The following is a 24,549-nucleotide window of genomic DNA, read 5'->3' as shown; positions in this document are numbered from 1 at the left end:
TAGAGATGAAAATACTCTGGTTTATGATAAGATAATTACTAGTTTTAATACAAACATTAAGAAACATTCATATGGAAGAAACTTTTCTTTACCTTTAGAATAATATCAGGCTCCTCTTTATCTGAAGCAATAAATAAATTGTGTCCGCAAACTACTCCTTCTGCAAGGAAATTCTTGAACAACAGATTGGAGTAAACACCATATACATCTTCCTCTGCAGGAAAAATATACATGTTATTAGAAAATAGACATATCACTAGGAAGGCAAACATGCTTGCTATTATTTATCTAGTGTATGGCATCTACAGAGGTCATGCAATCCCAATGTACAACACAAATAAAATAAATTATACATACAAACACAAATATAAGTTAAATCAATCATTAGCATATATATGGATATACAGTATGTATGAAGAATGTAGACAATATAGTATATGAGATAACATATTAAATTAAGGTAAAACCATAATGAAATCACCAAGATAGGGCACTGTATAATTGCAATAGAATAGATGGCAAACCTTTTTCTTGTTGTATGCCAAAAGTGCATATGCAACAGCATGTTTGCCAGCACCATTAATGCAATGTGCCCCCCTGTGCATGCGTGCATGGTACACACACACACACAACTCCCTGGACATGTGCACATGACCCCCCAATGCTCCCCCGTGCATGCGTGCATGACTGCACCTGCCCCCATTTTGGGGCTAGCATAAAGTGACCAGATGTCACACTTTTGGCGGGACAGTCCCACTTTTTGATAATTTGTCCCGCGTCCTGGGGCATTTGAAAAAAGATCAGGTAGCCGGCGTGACAGTCACTGCTGCAGTCATCAGCGCTCCAGGCCAGGTAGCCTCCTGTCAAACCACCCCCACCGACCTAGACTGCCTGCTAGATAACACCCGGGTGGGAGCCTCGAGGTCCAGCTGAGCTGGGCCACACTCTGAAGAGGCAGATGGAGCTGGCAGCCGCTAGGAGAAAGTCGAAGCAGCCAAGCGTTTGACAAGTCTCGGCAGCTCGGAAAGTTTTCCTCTGCCTTCGCCTCCCATTAGAGTCCTTCTGGCTAGCTCCTTCGGTACAAAAGACCAGGCGTCTCAGCTCCTGAACCACTTCTCCTTCCCTCCCCCCTCCTCTTCTTCCTCTGCCCCCCCCTCCTTGGCCAGGGCACGATCTTCAAAGGGACTCTCCATTTAGCCCCATTGCTGGGCCCTGGCTTGCTGAAAAAACAGGGGAGGGAGGAAGAGAAACAGAGAGAGAAAGAGGGAGAGGGAGGGAAGGAGGGACAGAGCAAAAAGGAAGAGAAAGAGAGAGGAAGGAAGGAAGGGAGAGAGAGAGAGAGAAAGAAAGAAAGAGAAATGGGGGAGGAAGAGAGAGAGATAAAGAAGAGGAAGGAAGAGAGGAAGAGAAAGAGAGTGGGGGAGAGAGAAATAGAGAAATAGAAAGAGACAAAGGAAGAGAGAAAGAGAGCTAGAGGGAGGGAAGGTGGGAGAGAGAAAGAGAGGGAGGAAGAGAGAAAAAGAAAGAGAATTTTTTTTCTCCATGTAGACTAATTTTTTAATCAAGAACACCCCCGCCCCCCAATCAATGGTCTCCCTCTTTACCAATGTGAAAATCTGGTCACTTTAGCCTAGCACAGCTCCCTGAAGCCTCCTGCGAACAAGAACAGGCCATGGGGAGGGGGCACTGCATTCCCCCTCACCCCCTTTTGAGTTTAGCTGGTCTCACTATTCTTATAGTGTTATGTCTGCCTTGTATGCAGGTTTATTCCTCTTTAGCATTCACCTCCATTGTTTTGTAATGCATTTCCTGCTTCTCTATGATTTACCTCTATTTGCTCCTGTGAGGCACTTCCTGTTCCTGTGGTATGTATGTATGTATGTATGTATGTATGTATGTATGTATGTATGTATGTATGTACACTGTATATTCCTTTTTTTTTTTGCAAATTTTTAAAATTATTTTTTCTCCACATGCATATATAAATACGTATACCATAAAATCTTATCAAGTATTAACATATATTTGTATATTATTATCCAAAAAACCAACATATTAATGTTGTATACATCATTATCAAGTTGCCCGTCTGTTTCTCCCTTTTCATATCATGTCACTCTCCTCTTACCTCCCTCCCTTTTCTCTACCTACTTTCTCCTTCTCTCCCTTCTTCCTACTTCCCTCTTGTTCCTTTCTCTAAACTTGTTCTCTTCTCCCCACCTCTCTCTTCTCTCCCTCTTCCTCCTCCTAACCCCTCTCTTCTACCTTCTCTCTTTCTAACTACAAATAATTTGTCATCTGAGTCCCATTGGAATTGGGCGGCACAGAAGTCAAATGAATGAATGAATGAATAAACAAGAAACAAACAAAATAAATAATAAATAAATATGCCTCATAGCTTTAACTTTTTATTTTCCTTCCATTTCAATTGACGTTAATTATTTTCTATCCATGCCTTCCTCATTTCTATATTATGAACAAAGTGTTGTCTGCATCTCTTCTTATACCTCATTTCATATTTATCCATATTTTTCTATTTTTAGTTTTCAGCCATGAATGCCAACATGCACTGTGAAATTCTGCTAAAGAAAATGAGGGTAAAGGTGATGGACTGGCCAAGCATGTCTCCAGACCTAAACCATATTGAGCATCTGTGGGGCACACTGACATGGAAGGTGGAGGTGCGCAAGGTCTCTTAAAATCCACCAGCTTCGTGATGTCATCATGGAGGAGTGGAAGAGGACTCCAGTGGCAATCTGTCAAGCTCTGGTGAACTCTATGCTCAAGAGCGTTAAGGTAGTACAGTACTGGAAAAAATGGTGGCTACACAAAATATTGACACTTTGGGCCCTATTTAGACATTATCACTTAAGGGTATATTTATTTTTGTTGCCAGCAGTTTAGACATTAATGGCTGTGTGTTGTGTTATTTTGAAGGGACAATACATTTACACTGTTATACAAGCCATATACTCACTACTTTACATTGTCACCAAGTAGCATTTCTTCAGTGTTATCACATGAAGAGATAAACTTAAATACGGCATTTACAAAATGATAATGGATTATAATTATTTTAAAAACAAAAAATATTGTTAAGAATATTTTATGGAGGTATGAAACTCAGAAAACAAATGCTCATGGTATGAGATGTTGAAAAACCAAAACCAATTAAAATTTATTGGGGGGAAAATGGAAAAATGCTTATTAGTTATTTTTTACTTCTTGAATTAAAATGTTTACAACTTTGCGATAATGCAAGAATTATATTATTGGTATAATATAAATCTATGATTTGTATCAGTGAGATTCTGCATAATTCCTAAGTCCCACAAGTCTATTTTTTTTAATCTAGGAATTGAAAATTATACATTAGTTTCATTTGTATTATTCACTTATTGAAGCAAGGAATGAACTTTAATAATGGCATTTAAAATCAGACCAAATTACAGGAAAAGAGAGTTGCAAGACAGACGCTCAGTCAGAAGGCACCTTCAATGTAGCCTCTGACATACATTTACATTTTAAAGAAATTGAAATTACCACCTAAATTATAAAAGGAAGCAAAAGCATAGAAAATTACTAATGATTTTTTAAATAAATGCATGCATCCAGTGTGTTAAAGTCACAAGTCACTATAAAGTTTAAATGCATGGTACTGAACAAATATATATTAATAATATATCAACATGACTTTATACACAGTATGTTGTGCGGAAGCAGAAAATATATAACAAAACATACCTCGTCGTGGCAAACCTATAACTTATATCAAGGCATTGGGAAAATTTACATCAGGGCAAAATTTACATCATAACGTTGCCATGCTTATATTGTCTTTTTGACATATTAGAAGCTTAGTTTGCTATAAAGATGTAAGTCTACACAAGTAGTTCTTGATTTATGATCATTTGTTCAGCAACTGTTCAAAGTTACAATGGTGCTGAATGAATGATACTGACAACAGTTTCAACCACTGCAAAATTTCCATAGTCATGTGATAACAATTTTTGACATCTTGCCATCTTCCCACAAGGAAAGATAATGGTGAAGCCATAAGTAAGAAGTCACAATTCTGTATGTCCTTGCTTGAGGACAGCAACTGGGACTGCTGGAATTGCTGCCATTAAGTAATGTGGCCAAATGTTATTGTACTTTATGACTACATTGCTTAAGTGACAGAATTTCCATTACAAAATACCATTGTAACACAAGAACTATCTGTATTTATATGTAGGTAAAACACCAAATTTGTACTGGGGGAAGGGAATTATATGCAGTATATCTACAAGTACAATTTTATGTAGACAGACAGGTTATCCTACTGTTGGAATCTGTCATAATAAATCACTATTAAATCATCATCATTATTATTCATAGTACTATAGAATAATTCTGTGACCTAAGGTGAACATTTTCTAAGTTGCAGAACTCACATAATTTGCCCTAGTTAATGAGATGAGAGTGTTTTAATCATCTTCACCATCTAAAATTGCATATGAAATATTTTATTAAGTGTCCATAAAAGTCGTGAAGCTCAAAGAAGGTTAATCTGTGATATGTGTATTTTAATTAGCACATGCCAATACAGAGTTCAAAAACATACACATTACATTACTTGGCAAATTGCCATCGGGAGAAAAGTAAAATTTGACAACTTGTATTTTGTATAATTATATTTAGCAAATCACTGTTTTGTACTTTGCTAAAGATTATCTTTTAACTTTTAAAAAGGTGATAAAGTCAATTACACTGACAAGTGAAATAGGTTAAATTGCATACCTAAAACAAAAAAATGTAGCTAATTAAAATAGTTGAAATTGCTTCAAGGCTTAGACTGAACAAGAATAGTCCTGCCTTTCCCCAAAATTTGAGCTTTTCTTTAACCTGACCTTAGCTACTAAGTGGAAGATAACCTTTAGAAGATAACCTTTAAGAACTGGGTGCTTCCTAAGAACTTGATGAAGAAAATATTTTAAATGACAGTTATAAAAGACTTGCAGTTTCGTTTTAGAAAATATTTCTAATTTTGACAAAACGAAGTTAAATGTGTATAGTGTCAATTTTTAGAGAAAAAATATTGTATTAAGCATTTTGACAGGATTTTAGGAGTCAGCATTTTTAGTATATTGTGTACTTCATACACATCAGCAACACAATTTTAAAAGATTGAAGCAATTGTTAATTCCACATTAATGTGTTTGTGGAAGCTATAAAGGACACACACACACACACACACACACACACACACACACACACACACATATATATATATGTAGATTGTTCTGAGTTCGGGTTTTGCCCTGTGTAATGTTTTGCATGTCTATGCGACGTTTCGGTGAAATCACATTCACTATCATCAGGCTGGAGTTCCAATCTTTGTGTTTTTGCAAAAACACAAAGATTGGAACTCCAGCCTGATGATGGTGAATGTGATTTCACCGAAACGTCGCATAGACATGCAAAACATTACACAGGGCAAAACCCGAACTCAGAACAATCTACATACATATACCCGTGAAAATTTACGAAAACATATATATATATATATATATATATATATATATATATATATATATATATATATATATATATATATCAGAATGGCTAACAGTTTCCTTAGTCTATTGCAACTTTAACAAAGACAAAATCCAAGAGATATACTTTTCTTTCCTGCAAAAAGCTGTCACTTAATCTTAAAGGCATATCAAAGAAAAGGAAGAAACTTTTAAATTCACCCTGTTTACAATATACATTTTAAAGATTTGTTTTAGCTGGTTGTATAAATGCAGTAGTTGTTTCTAAGCTATATTTATGATCAATAGGTCTTATACATCAATTTATGCTTGAGGAAACTACTGTATGTTTTAGTAGGAACATAATATAACAACAACTAATATTACACAACTGGCTTCTGGTCATCTAAGGAGATTTTCCTTTTCCCTTCCCCACATGTCTCCAAATATGGCTCGGGGCTTCTCCTACATTTGACTGACAGATATATAGAGGGATTGTGAGGAAAGGGGAGAAAAATCTATCCTAACTAGTGTTTACAAAACATACAAAAGATTGTAGAATTTTTTAAATTAATCAACCAAAACAGATTCTAGAATATTAAAGGTTACACTATTAAAGGTTACACTATTTTATTCTTCTCCAATGGAGGAACATCTTCAATAATATAGATTTCCTAGGGTAAAGGGAAAAAATTACTAATACAATTACATACCATAAGTGTATTGCTAGAAGAGGAAGATGGTAATAAAAAAGGATTTGTGGTAACTTAATTTGAAACATTACACATTCCTTCTCCACCCCCATTGTTAGGGAGATTTTTCATATTATAATTCAGCATGGACTTTTCTATTTTTAGGTATTATATATTGTACTCCGCCTCAATCAATCAATCAATCAATCAATCAATAAGTAAATAAGTAAGTAAGCAAATAAATAAATAAATAAATAAATAAATGTAAGTTCATTCATTTAGTGTTTTACTTTTTCACTTCCTTCTCATATTGGTACATTACTAAAATCTATTAAAAGTTAATATGCATACTAGATAGTAGTGCAGGAATTTTGCTCTTTTCAGATTTGTGACTCAACTTAACCTGTATCAAGGAATTATCTATGAAGCACAGGTTATACATTCCAAATAATACCATTTTCTGTAGGAAGGAGAGTAGCCTAAATATTCTATCATACAAATATCTTTCCCCATGTCTATGTGAATACACTTTTCTTCTGCTGTTGCTTTAGTGTGACTTATTTTAGACACCATATTCTTGAATCGAGAATTCTTTCTTTCTTCCTTAATTATTTTAAAATTGCAAGATTTTTTACTTTCTCAAATAAATTATAGTAATATCTCAATATCTATCCTGAGAGCTTCCCAGAAACATCAGTTTGTTATAGTATGTTGGACAAGAGAAACAATGCCTGAATAAGTATTGTACAGTTTTTTCCTTTTTAAAAAATTCAAATTAGAAAAAAATTAACAAAACCAAACTAAAAATTAGGCCATTAAAAACTAAATACTGACTAAATACTACCCAAATCCATTAATATTGGATTTGTTTTTAATTTTATAACAATATTTTACATTATTGTTATAAGTTGCTCTGAGATGCATATACAGTATATTAAAGTTTTAAATGATTCAGAGTTCTACAAGGCCTGGGAGAAATGGTTCAGATGGCTATCCAACTCTAAAGATGACAAAGCGAAAAATAACCAAAATTGTTTAATATGAACCAAAATAAAGATATGTATAACCAAAAATCGGATCAAAAATAACTCAATCCCTGTCTGAGTTCAATCCATTTGATAATTATTAGAAATCTACTAATACTACAATCTATGATTAAATTCTACTAACAAAAACAATAAATATAATCCATCTAAGTCGCCACAACCCAAACGCCTGCTTGCTTGCAGGTACTACCTCTCATCTTGCTATCTCTCTCTTCTTTCGCTTTTCTCTCTCTTTTTTTCTCTCCCTTTTCTCCCCTTCTATCCTTTCTCTTCCCCACATTACTGTTGGATTATCAAATATTACAGCTATAAGATACTTAATTAAGAACTCTGAATACAAAATATTTACATATGGACAAATACCCGAAATGTATATACAATAATATATATAAGCTGTGATATAACAATACTGTTTATCCCACTCATCTCCCACTTTTCTTTTCTGTATTCCCATCCCCCTTTCCCCGTTTTATTCCTTTTTGTATAAATTAATAAAGTATATTTTTTTAAAAAAGTTTTAAATGAATTATTCAAAATGCTTTGTTCTCTACCATTTAAACTTATTGCTTATCTTTTTTTACTACTAATTCTGGAGCTCTGGTGGTATGGTGGTTTAAGTGCAGTATTGCACCAAAACTCTGTCCCCAGCCTGGAGTTTGATCCTGAAGAGCTGAAAAGTTGACTGAGCTTTCCATCCTTCTAAAGTTGGTAAAATAAGGATCCAGATTATTGGGGGTAATATGCAAATAATACTTCTATAGAAAGATGTAAAGTGCTATGGGGCAATAAATGCTATTGCTAATGCTAGCTCCAATATTATCCAATTATACTCTTTCTAGTAAGCTCATCTTCTATATTAGACTCATTGTATCTACAACACATGATTCTGTTAAACTCCTTGTTTTTATGTTTTGCTAGAGGAAATGATGTTATCCTTTCTAATGATAAAATATCATGATTTTATCTGTATTTTTTCAGTTTTCTTTTTAATCGGTAAAAGGCCAGTATAATAAAGCAGTTGCTAAAGCCAATCCTGTAAGAACAAAAGCTTATGTTTTATTTCACTGTTCTCTTCATCCTCATCCTCTAAATTTGGTGTCAGGGGAAAGTAATTCCTGCATGCTAACCTTTTATGCATACAGGTAGTCCTTGTTTAGTTACTGCCTCATGCAGTGACTATTCAGTTATCACAATGATGCAAAAGGTAACCTTGTAATCAAGCTTCTTGTTGGTAACCTTTGCACGCCTATAAAGTAAAGCTGAAGATCACAACAGCTTTGCTAAGTGTCTAAGTTAATGGTCCTAATTATGGTCACTAAATCATGGCTACCTGTATTTCTTAACGACTGCAAGAAAACATAGATCCGCTAATTTAAGCTTTATTCAACATCACAAATATTTTAATGACAATTAAATAACTTCATGCATATACAATTGCTAGCAAGTTGTGATATTGGAAAAATGTCATACTAACCAATAAGAAGAAGGGTTCCAATTGCCAGACCTCCACCTGAGAACAAAATGAATGTAATAAATAAGCATACATAGCTTCCACGAATTAGTAGTATCAAAGAAAGGTATAGATGAAGATAACAGTGCAATGTGAAAAACATTTTAACTACCGGTGTATTTTTTTATTTTTTTACAATTCATTCATACTACATATAATTACATATCATAGTCTACAATTATTTTAATAGTATAATGAAAAGATCTTGCAGAACTCTACGAAACTTAGGTATTTTAATAGTATTACCACAACCAGTCTAAATTCCTTTGTTTCAGTCAGACTATTATGCACGTGTAAAATAATGCTTTTTGAGCAATCATATGAATATAAGATACTGTACAGTTAAACATTCTTCAATTATTTATCAAGACCCAGTGCTAACTTGAAGGGTATTATTATTTATTCAAAAGTTCTTCCAAAAAATCTTGCCAGGAAAGCTGTAGCTATTCAGGCAGTCTCTGAGAATCAGACATCATTGAATAAGAGAAAGAAAAATCAAACAGAAAGTTATTTTAAATTTTGTTCCTAAAAGATCACCTAGTAGAAGGGCAACGATACGTTTATTGTACCCATATTTTTTTCTATTAACTGAAATAAAAATATTAATATTGCATGCTATAAATATATCATACAATTGCATATCTAAATGTATTTGTTTACTTACAAAAAAAGCCCTTCATGGCACCGGACCAGATTATCTCAGGGACCGCCTTCTGCTGCACGAATCCCAGCGACCAGTTAAGTCCCACAGAGTGGGTCTTCTCCTGGTTCCGTCAACTAAACAATGTCGCTTGGCGGGACCCAGGGGAAGAGCCTTCTCTGTGGCAGCCCTGGCCCTCTGGAACCAACTCCCCCCAGAGATTAGAATTGCCTCCACCCTCCTTGCCTTTCATAAACTTCTTAAAACCCACCTCTGCCGCCAGGCATGGGGGAACTGAGATACTCTTTCCCCCTAGGCCTTTACAATTTTATGCATGGTATCTCTGTATGTATGTTTGGTTTTATAATAAGGGTTTTAACTGTTTTAATATTGGATTGTTATATGCTGTTTTTATTACTGTTGTTAGCTGCCCCGAATCTACGGAGAGGGGTGCCATACAAATCCAATAAATAAATAAATAAATAAATAAATAAATAAATAAATAAATAAATAAACAAACAAACAAACAAACAAACAAACAAATAAAATCCATTAGAATATTATAGAAACATAGATATCACCTAGAAAGGATTTTGATATCATGTGATACTCCCTGCTCAATTCAGGTATCCATTTAATTTCCAACCAATAGCCTTCCACTTACTGTTTAAAAGAGGCTCACAATATTCTAGATAAGCACCTATGCTGCTTAAGAAATCTTTCCATAAATAACTGGCTAACCAACTGCATGCAAAGTGTAGTCCTCAATGGAACTGCATCTACATGGAGGGAAGCATGCAACGGGGCACTCCAAGTCTCTGTCTTAGGCCTAGTACTCTCCATTGTCTTCACCAATGATTAAAATGAAAGGATAGATGGGGAAGTTATCAAATTTGCAGACAATACTCAACATCTCTCAACATTAAACTGGCAAACTTTATTCGCAAACTACAACTCTACGGATGACCTCTACAACACATTCTTGCTTGAGATGAAAATAATCATCAGACTTTACGTACCATTAATATCTACCTCAATCAAGGAAAATAACCTCCCCATCTCAATAAGAAAATTACAATCTAAAAAAAAATCTCTCTGGCGTAAAAACAAAAAAGGACAAGTTGCAAACTTCAAAAGCTGTTATAAAAGCATATGCAACCAAATAAAAGCAGAATGTCTCAACTACCACAGCATACAAGAGGAAAACCTCCTACGCTCCAAATCCAATCAAGCTTTCTACAAGTTTGTCAACAACAAACTCAAGCACTCTAGACCTATCCCACCTCTCAAAGGACCCAACAACAAAGAATACCATGACGATTCATCCAAAGCTAACCTCCTCAACTCATTCTTTGGCTCTGTCTTTGTCATCAGCAATGGCTCATCCCCCAAATTCATCTCTTGCACCACAAATTCTCTCGATGATCTAACCCAAGTAGACTCCAGTGAAGACCGAGTTGAAAAAGCATTACATGACCTTAAACCCTCTCTATCAGTCAGACCAGATGGTCTATGTACATACTTCCTAAAGAAACTCTCTTCTGCTATAGCTGAACCACTGAGCATAATCTTTGAAAAATCCTTCAGAACCAGCACACTTCCCGAACTATGGTCAAAAGCTATGGTCATCCCCATCTTCAAAAAAGGAGACCCCTCTCTTGTCGATAACTACAGACCAATATCACTATGCTGTGCGCCATGTAAAGTCATGGAATCAATTATAAATCAATTACTCTTCACCTAGAAACTAATAATATGCTCTCTAACAAACAATTTGGTTTCAGAAAAAAACTATCCTGCAACCTGCAGCTCCTCCACTGCAAAAACATATGGACAACTCATCTTGATCAATTTATAGATGCAATTTATATTGACTTCTGCAAAGCCTTCGATTCAGTGGTCCACGACAAACTACTTCTAAAACTCAAATCCTATGGCATCTCAGGATCCCTCCATAGATGGATTACAGCATTCATGTCAAACAGACAACAAGTGGTTAAAATAGGAAGCACCATATCTACCCCTGTCCCTATTAAAAGCGGTGTCCCCCAAGATAGTGTTCTGGGACCAATGCTCTTCATTCTCTACATCAATGACCTTTACGATCTCATCACAAGCAACTGTGTTCTCTTTGCAGACAATGTAAAACTCTTCAACACCACCGATAACACAACTGCTCTCCAAAAAGACCTAGACTCTGTTTCTGATTGGTCTAACACATGGCAACTCCAAATCTCAACCAGCAAATGCTCTGTCCTTCACATCGGCAAAAAGAATCAGAACTCCAAATACAAACTGAATAAACAAATTATCACAGATAATCTCCACTCAGTCAAGGACCTTGGAGTACTAATAACTGTTGTACATACTCCTGGTCAATTGGAGGATGATGAAGAAATTGAGGACTCTGATACAGATAGTGTTTAGGAATTAGTGGTGAGCCTAGGGTTACAGGTAGTAGAACAGGTGGGAGGCCAGCCACAGGATGTGGCTATGAGTCCAGAATCTAGCGAGGAAGAATCAGATGTTAGATGGGTCAATCCTAAATTCAGAAGGGTCCAAAAATGTAAAGAACGGGAAGAAGATATTAAGGGGAGGAATGGGTTAAATACTGTAGTGATGTATTTGGTACGTCAGTGGGTCAGTGGGGAAGAAGGGTGGAGTTTCAACGTTGCAAAAGAGAAATATGGAGGGTTTCCGTTCTGCTCCCAAGTAAGCAAAAATATTCTGTGTTGATTAACAGTCAGTTCTGCTGTTTTAGAATCATACTGGGAGGACATAAATCTTGTTAACCGGAGAAGGCTAGAAGGAATGCGAGGAATGCAATTAAGAAAGATAACGGGCTGAGAAAAATGTACTAGCATGAAATGTATTTGGATACGTAAGAGAAGAGAATAAAATGGAGTTTCTTTGTTTATGAAATGCTGCATTTAGTAAGAGTTATTTGTAATTGCTAAAGTTCTATCAGAAACTAGAACAATAACTAAAGATTTAAGTGTCAAAGCCCATTGCAACAACATCACCAAGAAGGCTTTAAGAGTTGTTAATCTAATCCTACATAGCTTCTGCTCTAGCAATCCACACTACTTACCAGATCTTATAAAACTTTCACCAGACTCATCCTAGAATATAGCTCATCTGTTTGGAACCCATACCGCATTTCTGACATTAATACCCTCGAAAATGTCCAGAGATACTACACCAGAAGAGTTCTTCACTCCCCCAATACATTACCCTTAGACCAGTGATTTTCAACCTTTTTTGAGCCGCGGCACATTTTTTACATTTACAAAATCCTGGGGCACACCACAAACCAAAATGACACTCTAAGACACTCTCGTCTCTTTTTCCATCCCTGTCTCCTCCCCCCCTTGTGTGTGTGTGTGTGTGTATACACACTCTTGAACCATTTCCAAAAATAGGTGAGGGCAGGGTTTTTTTTCTCTCTTGTTCTTTGGGTGCTTTTTATCATATGCTTTAAATCAAGAGTCACTTCTCTCTCTCTTTTGTTTATCTCTCTTCCCTCTCATTCTCTGTCTCAATCATTTTCTCATTTCTTTTTCCTCCCCTTTTTGCTCATTTCTCTCTCTCTCCCTTCCTCTCCTTTTTTTTTCTCTCTCTCTTTTGCTTTCTTTCTCTCTCTTTCTTGCTTTCTTTCTCTCTTTCTCTTTTCTTTCTCTCTCTTGCTTTCTCTCTCTCTTTCTCTCTCTCTTGCTTTCTTTCTCTCTCTCTCTCACTCTCTCTTTCTCTCTCAGCAAAAAGTTGTGAGACTGGAACTCGAGCTTCCTTCTTCGCGGCACACCTGACCATGTCTCGCGGCACACTAGTGTGCCACGGCACACTGGTTGAAAAACACTGCCTTAGACTATCCATGGTTGACCTCACCAAGTTTCTAAGAGGTCAGTAAGGGGGGTACATAAGTGCACCAGAGTGTCTACCATCTCCTGTCCTATAGTCTCTCCCATATATATTTTCCTCCTTTATTTCCTCCTCTATTCTCCCTTTAATACATTTTACCTCATTGTGTATTATTATGTATTGGACAAAGCAAATAAATAAAATAAATAAAAACAATACCAAGCAAGCAGGAATAGCCAACAATCCAGAACATGGGCATAAGGATCTTGATAGATTTGAACATTGGGCGCTATCTAACAAAATGAAATTCAATGGTGAAAAAAGTATGGTTCTACATTTAGATAGGAAAACCCAAATGCACAGATATATTGCAACTGGTACATGATTCAATAACAGTAACTATGAGAGGGATCTTGGAGTTCTAATGGAAAATCACTTAAATATAAACCAGCAGTATGCTGCATCTGTGAAAAAAGCCAATTTAGTCCTAGGCTGCATTAAGAGAGGGATAGAATCAAGATCGTGTCAGTACCACTTTATAATGCCTTGGTAAGAGCACATTTGGAATACCTGCATCCAGTTTTGGTCACCAAAACTTTTAGTATTGGAACATTCACAATGTTTGGAGACAGGTGGTACCACTGATTAATTAACAAAGCAAAAAAGATGTTGAGACTCTAGAAAGAGTACAGAGAGGAGTAACAAAGGTGATTAGGGAACTAGAGGCTAAAACATGAATAATTGTTGTTGGAATTGGGTATGTCTACTTTAATGAAAAGGTCTAGGGGTGTTAACATGATAGCAGTGTTCCAATATCTCAGGGGTAGGCCAGTAGCAATTCACAAGCAGTCCTGTCTTAGTAAACAGTCTCTCTCAGAGAAGCAATGAGAAGGTAGTAAATTACATCTGCATAGAGCTGATATAAGAATAATCTCCTTGGCTGACAGGGTTGTAAAAAACTATCAAAGCCAGGTGAACGAAGAGGAGTGGCCGGCCAAATTGTTACAAGCTCAGTCTCCAGACAGATGGAAGTTAATACCCACATGTGACTACTCCTGCCAAGAGTATCAGAAAATTAAGGAGAAATTTCCTGACAACTATAACAATTAATTAGTGGAACAACTTGCTCCCAAAAGTTGTGAACATTCCAACACTAAAAAAAATTAAATAGAGATCTGACAACTGTTTGTCTGAAATGATATAGGATTCCTGCCTGAACAGGGGTTTGGACTAGAAGATCTCCAAGGTCCCTTCCAACTGTGTTATTCTGTAACTCTGCAGATAGAACAGCGGAATTATCATCTTTGATATACAACATACAAAGTTTCTGTTAAGGCAGTGGTCTTTTTTTTTGTTATATTGCATTACTTAGTCATATTCATCTGGGAATCCACAGGTGCTAGATTTTTCTTACGGACAATTTGGTTAAGAACTAATATCTGCCTGGTTTGATATGGCAGGACTGGCACATGCTTGAGTTTCTTTGATTAAACAATGCCACCTATTGGGACCTTAGAAGTGCACCTTCTTTGTAGCAACACTTGTTCCATCCAAGATTCGGATGGCTTCCAGGTTGCTGGTGTTTAAAAAGACCTTGAATACCTGACTCTTCACCCGTACCTTTGGCTAGGGCAGTGCTTCTCAAATAGTAGCCCCCCCCCGGGGGGGGCGCAGAAAGATGCTACAGTGTGTGTTCGACCCCAGGGAAGATGCTTTTTTTTGTTGCAGGTAGTAGGGTTTTTTGCATCAAACAATAGCACAAACAGAGTCTGAGATATGAAGTGCAGATAACAAACCCTTAAGAGACACCATGGAAAAATATTTAATAGGGATGAAAAGAAAGGAAGAGAGAGACGGAGATAATGAGGCAAACATAAGTCTCCTGAAATCTAAGATGAGGAAATATGATGAAGGGAAGGTAGCGCTGGGAGTTGAGGAAAGAGCAATATGTTTACTGTGTCTAAAAATGTTGGCAGCAGACAGCATGAAGCCAAATAAATTAAGGCATCATTTAAACATATTACACTTCAATCAGCGAAAAAGCCGAATATTAAAAGCAATCATCCCGATGGAGAATTGGGGGAGCAGAAAATGTTTATTTCTTCCCGGAGAGGGGGGATAACAGAAAATAACTGAGAAGCATTGGGCTAGGGTAAGTGAAGGCCCCCCTGCTTCCCCCCTTCTTCTTCATTCTGGTTTGGATTTTGTTACCCTTGTTACTCTTTCACTTTTATCTATTGTATTTTTTCTCATTTTTATACTTTTACATATAAACTCTCCTGAGACTTTAAGAGGCATATAAATTTAATAAATAGCTCCCCAATCTGATACCATTGCATTTGTTTTTCCTTATTTAGATAGAGTACAGTGGTTCTCAACCTTTCTAATGCTGCAATCTCTTAATACAGTTCTTCATGTATGGTGACCCCCAACCATAAGTCTAACGCCAATTCTCCCAACAGAGCTTTAAGCTGATTGGCAGGAAGTTCAGGACACCCCCACTGTAAAAGCATGATTGGTTGGATTGTAAAAATATGTTCCAAGGTGACAGAATAAAAGCTTTATTTTCTAACATCATAGGAAATTTGACTTTTCCCATGGTCTTAGGTGACCCCTGGAGAACCACTGATATAGTACCTATACTAATCACAGCTTAAATTATTCTAACACATTGGCCCAGCATTCAGACATGTTTATCAATTGATTTGGTTAACTTCCAAACCACAACCCTGTAAATAATGAATATACTATATGTGCTAAACTAAATAACAACATTTCTGCCATTCTGAAAGATGGCTATGCCCACATATCTCATAACTCATTCTAGGTTTTTCTCCCTGCCTTGCCAATGCATGCCCACAATGGGATTGGCCAAAGAAAGCAGGAGTAAGTTCTGGCAATGCTTTGGTTTTATTTATGCAACACTTAACAGTTTTTTTCACACTGTTATTTCATTCCACTAGTGCTTGTGATCTCTTGTGGAAATCATGGTCCATCATTTCAAAATTCCCATTTAGGATAGTTGTTAAACTCTTTAGGATCACATGACTAGAAGGGACCTTGGAGGTCTTCATGTCCAAGGCAGGAGATCTTTTTGCATCCTTGACAAATGGTTATCCAATCTCTTCCCAAAGTCTTCCAGCGATGGAGTACCCACAACTCCAGGAAGAGCCACAAACACTAATTGACATAATTATTCATATTGGGTTTCCATTCTTATTTTGTTTACAGCAATAGCAACAACCAGCTGCCAATTTCCTCCTCCATTTTCCTTCTTTTGAAAGGACTTTCCATGAAGATGGCTTGAAATGAAACTGAGAATCTATAAAACCATAGAACTAATTCAAGGAGAGAAAGGTGACATGTCAAAATTATTGCTGGCCTAGATTTCTTGCTTTGTGTTTTACAGAATCAGGATTGAAATTTGGGCATGCTTTGTTACTATTCAATGTGTTATTTCTTATTGTTGACTGTGCACTAATATTTGATATCTTTAACTTGATATAATGTGCAAATCTAATTACCATCACTTCTATCCCAGCTTCTGATATAATTTATAAACAGCACAAGTGTAATTAATTGCATCCAAGACAATGCAAACATTTAGGAGCTTCATGGTTGCAAATCAGCCAGACTGCATTATCATTTTAGATCACATTTGTTCATCTGTTCCACCAAAATAGGAGACATCTTATCTAATCTTTTTCTGAAATCAAAATATGCTGTACAGGGTAGTCATTGACTTACCACTATTTGTTTAGTGATTATTCAAAGTTACAATAGGGCTGAAAAAAATGATTTATGACCATTTTTCATACTTATAACTGCTGCCGCATCCCCATGGTCACACAATCAAAATTTGAATGCTTTGCGATTGGTAAATATTTAAGAAAGTTGCACTGTCCTGGAGCCATCTGATCAGATTTTGTGAGCGTCTGACACTCAGTCAATAGGGAAGCCAGCTTCACTTAAGAACCATGTTACTAACAGCTGCAGTGATAAACTTAGCAACTGCAGCAAAATTCATTTAACAAATTTCTCACTGATCAACATAAATTTTGGGATCAACTGTAGTCGTACATCGAAGACTACCTATAGTACTTTGGATTTCCTCACTGGTTGGGGTGTGTTAGACCAGTTGATCTCCAAGGAACCTTCCAATTCTTAAGATTCTATTGTTGTACATCTATAACAGTGATGGGTAACTTTTTTCTTGTTGCGTGCCAAAAGCGCACACACGCAACTATGTGCATGTCGGTACCATAATGTAATTGGTACATGACACCTCCATGTGCCCCATGCATGCACAATCCCTCATGCTCCCCCTTCATGCGCATGACCCCCCCGCATCCCCTGTACGAATGCACATGCGACCACCACCATCCTGTTTTGGGCCCAGCAGGCTTCCCTGCAGCCTCCTGGGATCAAAAATGGGCCACTGGGGTACTGTTATATAGCTCTTATTGAGGAATCCATCCTGGAAGAATGTTTTATTTTCAAACATAAGCACATATTACATTTCAAAAATATAATTTATTGCATCTTAAACAACTTTATATTTAAATCAGAGGAATGAGCAGGATTTTTAACAAGGGCTTCAGCAGAATTTTGAAAAACTCTGTAATGAATGGGATATTGTATACTTCTAGGTAGAAGGTTTACTGTTAAATACAAACATTATTATATTCACGTAAAAAAAAACACCTTTCAAAATATCTTCTATTAACCCTCCTCCCCATGCCCCCCCCCAAAAAATAGGTATTTCAATTCATCAGGCATTTAGTTTTAGCTCCATTAACTTTTCAGTTGATCTTCGGAAAACTCTATTGTGAAACAGGAAGCTTTCTCTTTCTGAAGTCTGTAAAAATATCAATAGAAACTATTCAATCTTCTGGTTTACGATACACATCCATCTTCCTAAAGTAGCCATCCCAACCTTTTTTTTAGCATTAGACCCTTCTATGCTAATTCTGATACAGAATATGTAAATTAAGTTGACCCAAGGGTTGACACTGGTATACACTCCTCTGAAATTCAAAATACGCAAACTACAGTACAGCCTGAAACCATTCTACTTGTCTGCAGTTGACTTGCGTGTGTCATAACCCGCCTAGTACCGGTAGTCTTTGACTTACAACAGTTCATTTAGTGACCTTTCAAAGTTATGCCAACCCTGAAAAAAGTAACTTACAAACGTTTTCCCCAGTTACAACTTTTGCAAGCATTCCCATGATTATGCGATCAAAATTCAGAAGGTTGGTAACTGGTTCATACTTATGACCATTGCAGCATCTCAGGGTCACGTGATCCCTTTCTGCAACCTTCTGACAAGCAAAAGTCAATGGGGAATTCACTTAACAACCAGGTTACTAAGTTATCAATTGCAGTGATTCACTTGTGAAGAGCAGGTGTGGCACAATGGTTAGAGTGCATTACTGCAAGCTACTTCATCTAACTGCTAGCTGTAGTTCAGCAGCTCAAATCTCATCACCAGCTCAAGGTTGACTCAGCCTTCCATCATTTTGAGGTGGGTAAAATGAGGACCCAGATTGTTGGAGGTCAATGATGCTGTAAACCACTTAAAGAGGGCTGTAAAAACACTATGAAGCAGTATATAAGTCTAAATGCTATTGCTATTAACAACTATGACAAGAAAAAAATGTTGTAAAATGGGGCAAAGGTCATTTAAACAAATGTCTCCCTTAACTACAGAAATTGTGGTCGTAAGTCGAGGACTACCTATACTACAGAATCCACCCGGAGCTACAGAGTGCCTATTTATTATGCTTTGCTGCACGTGTCGTTTATAAGCAGAAAGAGGGAGGCGGCGGCCGAGGACTGCATTTGGATTCCGGGTCTCGCAAGCCACAACTTTTTTATACTCTTCCCAAATTCAGAAGTCTGCTCGGCGGAAAGCCGGGCGTGTTGTGCAAAGTTGGATCGGTTCCCCAACCCATCCGAAGAAGCGTGGGAATTCGCCCCGCAGGAGAAGGGAACCACCTTCTACCATGCGGGGAGGATTCAGGAGCAGCTTCCCGTCCCTGCCTCTCTCTCAGGCTTTTGAAGTTTGCTCGGCTACCTTTACGGCAGGTAAAAAAGCGACCCGGCCCGGGTCGGGGTGGCGGTGGGAGGACCCGGGACTACGAAAGATTGGGCAGCGCTGTCAGCACCAACCTAAAACAGAGTCCAGAGAAGGGACGCCACTGGAAAGCAGGAGCTGACCATGTCGCACCGACGGCCGGGTTCCTGGCAGAACGGCCAAGCGGCCCCCTCCACCGTCCGGCACTTTCCTTTGGAAACTCGTCGTAGTCCTTTCCCTCTGCATCGGTCCCTCGGTCGCCAGGTCCGCCATCTTGGCTTCTGCTCGGTTGACAGGAAAGAGACGAGCGCGTGGAGGGGGGGCGGGGGGGAGGCGTGTCGCGCAGCGCCCGCCGAGCCAATGGGAAGAGCGATTGTTGGCAGGCGGAGATGCTTCCTTTCTTGCCGGTAAAGAGAGAAGGAGTTATTCAGTCCTCTGACTGTGGTCTAAGAAGGTGAGTGGATTGTCTTATCTGGTAACAACAACAGAAGCAGCAACAACAACAACAAAAAGCGTCCGAAACGTTCTTTGGGGCCTTGCTAAGGACGGCAAGCCTTGTTTCGGCTCCGTTGGGGAGGACGTAGGGAAGGGGGTTGTTACTTCTACGAGGAAGCATCCTCTCTCCCTCCCGAGTTTACGGCCAGAGGGAGACCCCCCTTCTTTATAACAGAATAAAAAATGCGTCGCCCTTGAGAACGAGACAGCTTCGTTACTTCGCCCCTGTGGAGGGCAAGTTGTTGAGAGAGCCTAATTGCAAAGCTTGAATCATGCATGTACTTTTTACCAGGGACGAAAGAGGCTTGCACAGGAGGGGGCTACCTGGCGGCAATCGAAAGCCTAAGTTGTAGCATTTATAGCATTTAGACTTATATACCGCTTCATACTGCTTTTACAGACCTCTCTAAGAACCAGCATATTTTCCCCAACAATTTGGGTCCTCGTTTTACCCACCTCGGAAGGATGGACGGCTAAGTTCTATCCTATCCTTTCTATCCTTGGTCTATAAGAGAATCGAAGCACTGAAAAAAATATAAATAAAAGAGAATACTAGTGAGGTCATTTTTGGAATATATGGGGGGGCACCTTGTTGCAAAATCTCTGCAGAGATTTCTTGGCAGATAAGCTTGTTGGGTAGCAAGACTTCATTTTTTTAAAAAAAAAAAAACTTATTCTGCTGTATCAGCCTTGATTGGGTTTTTTCCCCCTATGTATATGTATAAAGTTTATACACGTTCACTTATTTCATGTCAGGTGAATTTTTAGGTGAGGTGAGTCTGCGGAGAGGGGCGGCATACAAATCCAATAAATTATTATTATTATTATTAATTATTAATTATTTTAATGAACTGATAACTGTAGGGTAGCCTGTCACCTCTATTGATACGATAACTTGCTTGCCAAAAAGAGAATGAGCTCATTTAGGGCACTACAGGGAGAAAAAGAAGAATATTCTTTATCAAGCACAGCTTTGTTTAAGCAGGCATTCTAATGTGTTGTATAAGAAATATACTGCTTCTTAACTGAATAATTGATTCTGGCCTCTTACTTGGTTATCTGCTAATGAAATCATTCAAACAATTGGAACCTTGTAAGGAAAACTGATTGTTTCTTATGACCTTAATGTAATTTTAAGGAATATTTTATTTACAAAACAAAGTTGTCAATTGAACTTGATTTATTGTTAATGTCAAGTAGGTATTCACAAATTATGCTGCTAGTGTGTGTGTGTTTGTGTATACACATTCTTTCCTCATAACTACCCATAGCAAAAATATGTATTTGTTGATCATCTATATCCTTTATCTGCTTTGCTTTACAGTATATAAAAGTGATACCCATAGCAGAATGCTAGATGACATTTAAAACATGTGTTTACAGTCACTACTGTTTTCTAAGGATTTTTAAAAAACTGACAGCAATTGAAGTGGAACAAGGAATATTGGAATGTATGTATCTATTTTATTGTAGTAAACATTTTTTTTCAAGGAAAAAAGTTCTCAAGTTGTGATGCATCAGCCAAATAACAGTAGAGCTGCATTTTTCATCTGAACTATAATATCTTAAAATATTAATACAAATCTTAAGTCTTGTCCTTGATCATTGTGTATGATGTCTGCAACTAATTGAATATGTTGCTTAAACTACACTGCTGAAACTATGTTTTAAGATTAGCATAGCATACATCTGTTTATCCGTAATATTCATCCATGGATTTACCCATAGCATATAACCCTAACATGAATTGCACCTCAGAAGTTTTCCAGTCCTAGTCTTTCCTTATGAGTAAATATCTTTGCTGGATGGCATCACAAATTTTTTAACAAAATAAATTATAGTACAACTGGAACACCATTAATGGGCTGATTGGTATCTGGTGGGAAAGATTAATTCTACTGAGAAATAGCTAGAAAGAAATAGAGACTAGAAACCTATAGTTCACCTGTATATAATTAAGAACAAACACTGGAGACACACACACACACACACAGATAATTTATATATTTTCTGGAAACTTCAGAACTTTCTATATAGAAATCAGACGTTCCAATTTACACAAATTATGAAGTGTATCCCTTTTATTTCTATAACTCATTTCATTTAAGCATCAGTAAATATCTTTCTGCATTAAAATTATACATAGATAATCTTAATACCTTAAACATTTTACAGCTATAAACTATTTGAAGTTTATTCTCATGTGTCTATACACTAACCGCAATTTAATATAAATTTAAAAAGTCCACTGCCAAAAATTTTCAAAATATCTCAATATCAAAAAGGAATTTTAATGAATTTATAAAATTCAGATTATTGATCACAAGTTGTACAAATGTGATGGTTTAGCAAGTCTTATACAGGTATATTTCACTAATAGGAGTAACATGTATTTTAATCTAGCTTATATCAAAGTAATATAGTCAGTTTAATCAACTGACTATGGCTATGGAATAAATTCAGAGAGGCTGTTCTGTAAGTCTCTAAGTTCTTTGTAAACACAGAATGGGCAGCTTGATTTTCTGGAAGCCACTTTGTAATGGCAGTGCTTAGGAGAATCTAGAATGTTTCAAGATACTGCAAGTGCTGTGAGAAGGAGAGAGAGAGATTCCTCTCTCTTTCCATTAAGAATTGAATAAACTAGCCTCACTTGGAATTTGCTTTACAGCAGCAGGAGTGTTGTGATACAATTTCCTTCCAAATTTTAGGATTGCTTTGATAGTTGCATTTTTATTTTGCACTGAGATAAGTGTGGAAAAACTGAGGAAGAAAAGAAAGATTTCCCACCTGCCATAGATTAGATCCCTGTGGCTTTTTCCAGGGTGAATGCCTCTTAAATAAACATTTCCTAAACTTGTTACAGTATTAGAATTTGCTTTCGGCTTCTTTGCGCTAATTTAAGGTTGTAAGGGTATACTCACATGGAACTCTGCTACCTTACGAGTAAATAGCAGGTTTTAAAGATGATAAATTTAGATGGAAGATGTAATTATGACATATCTTTTTTAATATTCTTTAGAAAATGCTGTGCTTAAAACTATTTTTCCCTCAAAGTTTTAACTCTGCAAATAAATATCTGTAGTAATTTGAAATTCCAAATATACTTGAATGCAGATTAGAGTAGTTTCTGCTAGTGGAGCTCAAATTCTAAAAGAATTTGTTATTCAAACAAATAGAATCTGTTAAGTAACAGGGAATGGATATTAAGATCCTATCCCAGAAAATATTTAAAGTGATATTAAATCCTTTCTAATGTCTTCCACACTACAGAATTTCTGGCCCCCAGAATTATGTTTGGCATCCCTCCTGTTGATCTTCTGCAAAGTAGAACAGCGGGCTGTTTGAACAAATATTAGAACGGTCATCATTGGGGGATCTTTTTATGATCAGACAGCTATGTCTGTTCTTTAATCCATGTTGTTTTATAGATATTAATAGATTATTGATATTTTTATTGTAAATTGCCAAGAATTCTTCGGGTACGGTGATATAGAAATGCTTGTAATAAAAATAACTTCCAATTCTCTGATTTTTTTCTGCATTATTTTTACAAAGGGAACCTAGTTATTCCCATTTTATAAAATGCCATAACTCATATATAGGACATTCAATAGTAATAGTAATTGTAATAGTTCCATATACACAATGGATTTTTCCCAAATCAATATGATTACAGCCAAAAAAAGTTGTAGAATTATAGCTTAAGAAATGATAGATGCTCAGCTTTGATCTAGCACACTTGTATACAACTGTATACTCTGATGTTAGAATAGTGTTCCTTCAAACCTAAGTTTATCCAATGTCACATTATTTGACTAATTAGTTGAATAATAGCACATAATGCAGAAAGTTGCTTCATTGATATGAATGTTAAGGCTGCAGCAGGATTATTTTTTATTATAAGTAATAGTTTCTTGAATAATACATATGTAAATAACATCAGTTTCATTATTATGGTTCCACTGCTTTATAAGTATACATAAGTATTGTGTATGATGAAAATTAGTCTACAATTTACTATGAAAAGTTAAAGTTCCCTGGACACACATGATAGCTTTCATTTCATTTCTAGAACTATGGATTTCAGCCATATTGTACAAAGAATAGATGGTATTGTGGAGATGGGTCTTTCTGGGAATCATCCCAGAGAATAACAGAGAGCATACATTAAAATAATTATTGCTGAGTGTTAAAAGCTGCCTGAATTTTAAAAAGGAACACAAAAGGAAATGCATACTGTTATTACCAGGATTTTAATAATAGAATAATTGAATATTCATATGTGATTCAAACAAGAGTAGAAAGTTAACATTTTGGTGTTGAAAAATATCTTCTAAGAATTGGTGCTTTTCAGAATTGATTGGATTCTAGCCAAAGATAATGTAATTAACTTTTCTAGTGGCTAATATTAGCTGAAAGTCCAACAGTTTTAAGTTATCCATAATTGAGGTTCTTTACATTCAGTGAAATTTATTTCTTAATGGATATAATAATTTGTTATTTCTCTTTAGGTTGGTTGAGAACATAAAAATAACCCCCAATTCATTGCCATAGAAACTTCAGGTATCTAACTTTAAAGTGAAAAAAATATATATAATTTGAATATTCAGATTGTGAAATCATTGCTGCGATATACTATCGAAACATTTATTTTCCTATTCTAAATCTTAAAGTGGATAACAAGTTGAGGAACTATGACATAATATGACATAG

General features: G+C 36.6%; 2 protein-coding genes across 7 annotated transcripts in view; one reads left to right on the top strand and one right to left on the bottom strand.

Moving 5' to 3' along the window:
* ELP4 (elongator acetyltransferase complex subunit 4) overlaps positions 1–19,655 on the bottom strand; it is a 147,447-nt gene extending 127,792 nt beyond the window's left edge. For 2 of the 3 annotated variants that reach the window (XM_070762162.1, XM_070762145.1), the window contains exons 1-3: positions 19,437–19,655; positions 8,729–8,764; positions 93–214 (exon numbers count right to left, since the gene is read on the bottom strand). In XM_070762162.1, coding sequence (XP_070618263.1) covers positions 93–214; positions 8,729–8,764; positions 19,437–19,614 — 336 coding nt within the window. In that variant the 5' untranslated portion in view covers positions 19,615–19,655. The remainder of the gene's footprint in view (positions 1–92; positions 215–8,728; positions 8,765–19,436) is intronic. The other variant, XM_070762155.1, reaches the window with a different exon arrangement.
* IMMP1L (inner mitochondrial membrane peptidase subunit 1) overlaps positions 19,271–24,549 on the top strand; it is a 38,536-nt gene continuing 33,257 nt past the window's right edge. Inside the window, exons 1-2 of one of the 4 annotated variants that reach the window (XM_070762190.1) lie at positions 19,718–19,795; positions 21,161–21,287. The gene's annotated coding sequence lies outside the window, so the exon portion shown is untranslated. Of the gene's footprint in view, positions 19,353–19,703; positions 19,796–21,160; positions 21,288–24,364; positions 24,400–24,549 lie in introns of those variants that run through there. The other 3 variants (XM_070762199.1, XM_070762181.1, XM_070762173.1) reach the window with 3 other exon arrangements.

Source organism: Erythrolamprus reginae, chromosome 1 (genome assembly GCF_031021105.1).
Source record: "Erythrolamprus reginae isolate rEryReg1 chromosome 1, rEryReg1.hap1, whole genome shotgun sequence".
In the NCBI taxonomy this organism is placed as follows: Eukaryota; Metazoa; Chordata; class Lepidosauria; order Squamata; family Dipsadidae; genus Erythrolamprus; species Erythrolamprus reginae.
Note: the sequence above shows the minus strand (reverse complement) of the source record. Positions and strands in the feature narration are given on the sequence as shown.